The following is a 7,895-nucleotide window of genomic DNA, read 5'->3' on the forward strand; positions in this document are numbered from 1 at the left end:
CCGCGTGATATTTATCGAAATGACATATATTATATAATCAACTCAATCGCCAACGTAATTTATGGCGAACTTACATTCCTATAAATTGGCATTTGTTGTTTGCTTTCTTTCTCTATTACTCTATAATCCCTAGTGCATGGTGTACGCAACTGTTGAAGTTAATTTTATTGTATCACAATGCACATTGTTACGCATCACATTTTCCACATTGTTACGTCCACCCTTTTCCTCACAATAGTACTGGTGCTTCAAGAGTCAGTCAATCAGCAATATTTCTTGCTTTTAGCGAGAGAAGTTCAAAACTTTTTATTGCTAGAATTTTACAAAAAAATTGCCAATTTGACATTTTTTACGCTTTGCTGCTGGCTTGCTTTCAACTAAAAACCTTGCTTAAACCAATTTAAAACCAACTTCACTCTTCTTAAATAACCCATAAAATGTACAAACACATTTCTAAGATTAGAATTTGGGTGTGAGGGTTTTAATTAGAAATTATCAGACGGTCATTTTTAAGATTACAAATTAGCAGTAAATTACTCAAGTGGCCCGCGCAACCATTCGTAAACTACATGTGGCCCTTTGGCCAAAAAGGTTGGACACCCCTGGTAGGCCTACCCTTGTATGCACATTGCTTTACAGCTTTGTGAAATTAGTTGTAAGGTATATGGTTTGTTCAATCAAGCATTTCGGATGCTCAGTTTGATTGGAACATATCAAACATTTTCAACGGCTGGATCAGGTTTCTGCAACATTAATTAGCCCACATTTTTTTTCAAAGAAACACTACAATTCAGAATAAAACTGTTCACCAGGCATTTATTACGCAAGATACGATGCTATCAAATACTACAGGTAGGCTATATGGAACAAAGGCATCCAACTTTATTTTGTCTCAGGTCAGTTTAGAAAGTCAGATTGAGTTTGTCAGCCAATAACAATGTTGGCTCAAACTAATCTTGTTAAAACTATTCTGTAAATATCCTTCTCTGTCAGATACAACAACAATTAACAGGATAAAATTCAAGGCCCCCACGAAACTTTGTGTGTAGGCTACTTTATAAAGGAAATTCATTACAAATAAAGAAACTAAAGCTTCTTTATGCATGTGACTTCAATAGCTACTCATAGAATCTATCTCAAAGACGTAAACCACCTACGCTGTTTTATTAACAGTTCCATTGAGCTCTTACCACTACACCTTTACTTTTTGTTTCTCATTTATCATTATATTGTAATTAACGCTTCGAATTAAGACCCAAGCTAACAACTGTAATAACGTTCAAGTGCTATAAATTGTAAAAACTATGTTATCGTTAACTCTTTTGTTATTCGGCTAATAACAAACTACGGTACTCGGATATCAGATTGCTGAAAAAGCCTTGTTTCTTTTGTGTCTGGGTGCAAGGCTGGTCAATGTGGAGTCGAACCTGAGCACTCCTCTTCCATAACGGATTGATCAGCTATAACCTTCCTTATGAACTCCGTCCACTTGGTTCTATCTTTGAGATTTCTTGATAATGCTGAAAATTGAATGAGGCTGTTCACCAGGCATTTAATTAAATAACATGAAGCGTTCTACTGGTGCAAATTAAGCTAAACTATCACAAGATGTAGGCTATAGGCCTATTCAGTGTTGTACGTTGACGCCGTCAATTTGACGGCGTCATTTGACGGCGTCAACTTTTTGTTGACGCTGAGGCTAGCGCCGTCAATTTATTTTTCAGTTGACGGAAGTGATAGCGCCGTCAACTATTTTGCCGATTTTAAGCGTCAAGCGCTATGCGTCATTTTTTATTTTCATGGAAAAAAAATGAAAAATCTCGTTTCACAATTAGAGTTTCACATATGGTTTCACAATGTATTCTGGCCAGCGCAACTCATCCGAATTACCGGCTTTTGCGTTGGTTGGAATGGCTCCCTGGAATACACGCGGAAGAAGTTCGCAAAATGGTGATCACTGATCAGTCTAGGGCCATTTTTATTTTGACCTAAAAAAAAAATTTTTGACTTTATTTTTATCAAATTTTGACTTTATTTTGACCTAACGAAATTGCTTATTTGTAAAGGTCACATTTCTTCCTTGAATTGATACTAGTTATCCAAACATAATATTTTGTCGATTTCAGACCCAAACGTAATATTTTGTCGAAAAGTCAAGGTTTTTATGGATTATAAAAAGTGCGTCGTGTTTTTCGGCGATAGGAAAATCTCCACAAATCTGTCTAAATTTTGCTGAAGACGATTTAGCTTGGCTATTCCTAAAATCCAAACTGTTGATTTTCGAAAAGACTACGTTTGTGAAGATGGAGCTTTTTATAAAAAATATTTAAATACGTAACAATGAATAAACAATGGGCAATTTGCGATAAAAGGTACTGCTGATCCGTCAGCATTGTGACATATTTCCTGCTTTTATGGGTTAATATGGTTTAATTGTGTCGCAGTTCCTGATTTACAATGCTTCCACGAGGATTTTGACAAAAATTACTTTCAAGAAACACAAAAAGTTTGTCAAAAGCCATAATTTGACAAATTTTGACTTTATTGAAAATTTTGACTTTATTGTCAATTTTGACTTTATTTTGACCTATAAACTTCTTAGAAACAGTCCCCTAGGTGCTAAAAATAACTTTATTCTTGGATTCGTGGATAGACGAGGTCCTTAAAAATTTTTGACTTTATTGACTTTTGCGGGCCCTAGTGATCACCCATGTATTGAGAACGAGAGATCAGAGACAGAAAGCGAAAAATCCATGATCGGCTTCGCGGAACGTTGAAGATACTTTATTTCAAGAGCTTTATGCCTCTGAAAAGAGCGATGTTGGTGCAGTGAACCTGGTTAAAAGATTTATACATGCTAAACTATCACAGCACGTTAGGAACAGTGATACCTTTCCGAGTAAACGTTTTCAATTTATTTTTGAAATACAACACACCAATACCAACCAGCGCTGCTGTGGAACGCATGTTTTCACTTGGAAAGGACAATAGCCTAGGCCAGGGTTGTCCAAAGCCTGGCCCGCGGGCCGCATGCGGCCCGCGACCTCCTTCAATGCGGCCCGCCGCCTCTTCTAGAAAACTTTTAAAAATTACCGTATATCCTCGCATATAAGCCGACCCTAGAAAAACAACCTTAAAATGGTAAATTTATAAAAATCCGCATATAAGTTTTATGTTTAATTTGTAATGAAATGATATCTGTTATGAAAGAGTACAATGTACAACGACACTACAGCACTCTTCATGTCACTGGCTATGATAAATACACTGGTGAGGCGCGGCGAGCCCTACTCAATGATCTCAAATCAAACCTGCGTAAGCGTCAAGAAAACATGTTTCAATTAGTGAAGCCTTCGCCTTCTACAACCATTGCTTCTTATGATGTATCACTTTTGATGGCTAAATCCAAAAAACTTCAATGTATTCAATGCTCCGCTGACTATAACTATATCAGAAGCCGATGACGATTTGCAGCTTGAATTGTGTGACTTGCAAAGTGACCAGTTTTTATTAAGCAAAGCTACACTGCTAATCACTCAATTTTGGCCTCTTCTTTCTGAAGAGCATTATCCTAATTTACGCCGTTTTGGATTGCACTTGCTATCAATGTTTGGCAGTACCTACCTTTGTGAAGCAGCATTTTCCGCAATGAAGTCGATTAAATCCAAAGAGAGGAATCTACTTAAACAAACATCTCTCGAAGCCTGCCTTCGTTTAGCCTTAACCTCAGTTGACATTGACACAAAGGAGCTGGCTTCCAAAATGCAGGCACACCCATCTCACTGAATTTTAAGTAAACTGTACCGTTTTACGTACTTCCTTAAATATTTTTTACGAATAAATTTATGGTTTATTCTTATTCATACTTGTCAGTTATTTATAAGGTTTCCTGGTCTACTGACGTTGCTTAAAATTTCCAAAACTCTCTTATTCGTAGTATTCACATCTTAGCTTCTTTAATCTATTCCCCAATATTTTTTTATGATAAATATAAAGATTCATTTACACATGTACGTGTTTTACTTTACATCTGGTACGGTGAGACAGTGTATAAGAGGAAAAATGTCAACTGCGGCCCGCGATCTAATTTCCTTGCCGAATGCGTCCCGCGTCCCATAAAGTTTGGACAACCCTGGCCTAGGCTATGCGTCCCAAACGCAGCAAATTGTCAGACAAACGTTTTGAAATGCTTGCTTTTTCTGTAAGGAAATAACTAATAGGCTAAGCAGCTAATTACAATACAGTCTCAAAACATAATATCTGCTCTTTATTTTTAGCTATTGTTAGCCTAAACTTGGTTGAAATATTTCCGTTTTATGAGACGCTGGCAAAAAATAGCGCTAGAAATTAGCGCTGACGCTGACGCCGTCAATTTCTTTAAGAGCTTACGCAGTACTTTACGCCGTAAAGTTTTTAGGCAATTCGCGCTGACGCTGACGCTGACGCCGTCAATTTATTTCAATGACGCGTACAACACTGGACCTATTGTGATAATTTTTTGTCTAAAAGTTGAATTTTCATTTTGCATGTTTAGTTGATTTCAGAAACATGGTTCTGTGTTTTGCCCCCTGAAGAAGTTAGTCGTGTCTGATTGACGAAACGTCGGAATAAAAGCAGATTGTCACAGTATACATCTTGTGATAGTTTAGCTTAATTTGCACCAGTAGAACGCCTCATATGATTTCTTGATAATGTCAAACTTTTTCATTTTTTGTCTTCCACTTGTTTTGTAGGCTACTAGTAGTTAAAATTCGACCAGTTTGGAAGTTGCTTTTTCTTCGCTAGCGAAACGTAATTTTCCAGCCAGTTAAAAGATTGTTTTTTTTGAAAAGTTGTGCTAGAAAGTAATTGGAATATGTTAAAATTAAAAAATTGAAAAAAAGCAAGAATTTGCCACTATAGCTTAGGACACAACAATCAACCAAGACGGATCCAAAATACAAAAGATTGGATGCTACTTTTCAATCACCCTCGAAAACAACAATCTAATCCAAAGTATTGAAATTCGTTTTTAGGTATTTTCTTTGAAAAATTTAAAAAGCGTTTTAAAATCATGTAATTTTGGCTTTGTGTAGAGCTACATGTTCTTGAAGGTTGATAACAATTTTTAGTTTGCTTTACATTTATTAGCCTCTTTTTATGCAACCACTGCTGTAGCTGTTAAACTTATGCCACTCAAGTTTGAAAAGTATTGTTAGGTTGGATTGTGGGTAGGACTCTTGGGAACCTTTCTGTCACTTATTGTTCTGATCAAAAAATTAGTTGACATTAACGTTTCGTATTAATTTGTAAATTAATTTGCAAACTAATACGCCTGGATGGCCTCCATAAGCTGCAGTCACAAATTTATGCATACGACACAGGACACACCTCACTCAGTGGTTTCCAAACTGTGCGTCGCGATCCCCTTGGTGAGTCGTCTGAAACGTTTAGGTGTGTCTTGCATTTTTAACTGACGAAACAATAAAACTGTTTCGTTGAATGCCATTACGAAAAAAAAAACGTTTAACGATTAAGTTCGGTAATCAAAGATGGTGCTCACACAGCTCTGGGTATGTAACAGACTGCCAGTGGCGATACTATTGTATATTTAATTTTTTCATGTATTTTCTTTATTTATAATAAGTAGCGTACGAAACATGTTGATGAAATACAAAACTCAAACATTTCACTGTAAACTTGTAACTTTGATTCAGACTACACATGTTGGATTGATTGAGGAAATCTTTATCCTCGGACTGAGAAAGCTTCTTTGAGAGCTTAATCTTGGCAGTTTCGCATTCTTGTAGAGGATGCAGCTTACAAGTCTTCTGTGCTGTTCTGCTCCTGTGTTTTCAAGTAAAGATATGGAAAAATTCTTTGTCGCCAGTTTGCATACGACAAGGTCACTGCATAAACGTTTACGCTGAGATCCAATAAAAGATAATTCGATATTATCCATTGAACGTAGTCAAACGTTGATAAAAGAAGTAATGTGTTACAAACAATTGATGAAAGCGTACATGCTGAAGCTCCTATTGCCAACCGACGCAACAAAGACTTAATGTCTTTTGTTGGTGAGAGATTTGAACCACAGGAAGTATTGAAGTCACAGTCTTTGATAAGCAGAGGATACGCAATAAGAAGTAGCAATGTCACTTGGAAAAATATGACCAACGCTATGGCAGCCCATGCCACTACATGAAATACCTTACGATTTAACGTAACCATACAGATACCTTTTGTTACAAATTCTCTTTTGAATGTGTGACTGCTGACAGTGGTAATATATACAGTTGCCAAAGTGACATAGATTCCAATTATAAGAGTATAACTGAAATACTTGGTTCCAGTAGGCATTTTTGCCAATAATAAAGAGTTAGAGTATAACACTTTCTGCCGAGACCAAATCACCGTATACGTCAGTGAAATGCCCAAACAAGTAGCAACAGAATTTGTCCATCGGTAAAACACACAAGAAAATCCCACTTCAAACACCTCAAAAAGTTGAGTAGTGGAAGTCAAAATTCCACAGAACGCTGATATTACAATAAGACTGTGAACGTTAAAAGGCTTTTTTCGTTTTTGATTGAATTCGTAAATTGATAAAACAATAAATATATACACGAAAACTGCACAAATCGTTGAGGTCGTGTATCTGGCAGAGCGAAGGATTCGAAATTCTTCTGTGTTATTTCCAAGAGGTTGAGGAGTGGTGCTATTGTTGAACCCAGACATTTGTACATCAGGAGACAAGTCAGTTTTCACAGCAAGCAAAATTTATCACTACATCAAAGCGTTGCACCAAAGTTTCAGGACTTGCCGGTTACTTGTACGAGTTTGTGGAAATGTTTGATTGAAATGCTTTGGAGTTACGGTATTTAAAGTTGAAAGTTCTTTTCTTGCAGTTACTCTTGTATGAGGGCTATTGTGTATGCACTGACATGTTGTAGTATGACCTCCAAAGAGTTTAAATACAAACAACACTAGAAGACAGACCTGAAATTAATATTTAATGAACTAACAATAATTAGATATCGTTAGAAAAACTGTTTTAATCAATTCGATATTATATAAATAGTTGGTTAACATTTTTGGTGGTTATAAATTCTATGAAGGGTTTTGGTACTATTTTCTCATTTACACTAGCGTTGACCTTGATAATGATGGTTCAATGGTTTGCCCTGCATACCAGGGCTGTGGAGGAGGGATTTTGACGCATCTGGAGTCAAAGGCCAGCTACACACCAAAGAGTCTGAATTGTATATTTTCGCGAGATTCTACAGCCCTGTCACGGCTGTGGAGTCGGAGTCATGGATTCTGAGTAGAAGGGGTATTGACGTGTCCGGAGTCGGGGTCGGCCAGGTATAAACCGAGGAATGAGAGTCGTACATTTTTCGCCTGACTCCACAGCCCTGGTATATACTACAAATGCTAGTCTATGTCGTAGTCATTCTTGTGACTGAAGTAATCAAACAGCAATGGGATTTCGAAGACAAACCATGTTTGATTTTATTATTCATTCTCATGCATGTTTGAGATGCTACTTTTCCTCTACTTGTTATCAAAAACAGCTAGGTAGTTGCAAAGAACATATCTTGTGTACTCTCTGAAATTAAACTTTACAGTAAGTTATAACGATTCAGTAACTAAAAAGCAACGTCAGTTAGGCTATCATTTGTTTTCTTCTAGCCCATATAGTAAATGAACCGTTTTTACATTGTTTCAACGTCTGAACCAATGTAAGCGTCTGCACACGTTGAATCAATGTAACACAGGTTGAGTTGCTGTCTGGGTGGTTCATAACTTTTTTTCTTTTTTGTCAGTTTCAAGTGGAGAGAATTTACTTTTATTACTCGTGGGCCAGTTAAACTTGGGAATCAAAAAGCGCTGTCTCATCACAACACTTCTGAAGT

At 36.8% G+C, this 7,895-nt stretch overlaps 1 protein-coding gene across 1 annotated transcript; it reads right to left on the minus strand.

Moving 5' to 3' along the window:
• Window positions 1–5,634: 5,634 nt before the first annotated feature.
• Window positions 5,635–6,923, minus strand: LOC145769665 (uncharacterized). The gene has a single exon (XM_082581333.1). The coding sequence runs from the start codon at window positions 6,715–6,717 to the stop codon at window positions 5,800–5,802; it is 918 nt and encodes a 305-aa protein (XP_082437459.1). The 5' UTR covers window positions 6,718–6,923; the 3' UTR covers window positions 5,635–5,799.
• Window positions 6,924–7,895: the final 972 nt, after the last annotated feature.

The sequence above is a fragment of the Aplidium turbinatum genome, chromosome 4 (assembly GCF_918807975.1).
Source record: "Aplidium turbinatum chromosome 4, kaAplTurb1.1, whole genome shotgun sequence".
NCBI lineage: Eukaryota > Metazoa > Chordata > Ascidiacea > Aplousobranchia > Polyclinidae > Aplidium > Aplidium turbinatum.

Coding starts and splice junctions, on each gene's coding strand:
- LOC145769665 (XM_082581333.1), bottom strand. CDS start 6,717: ATGTCTGGGTTCAACAATAGCACCACTCCTCAACCTCTTGGAAATAAC.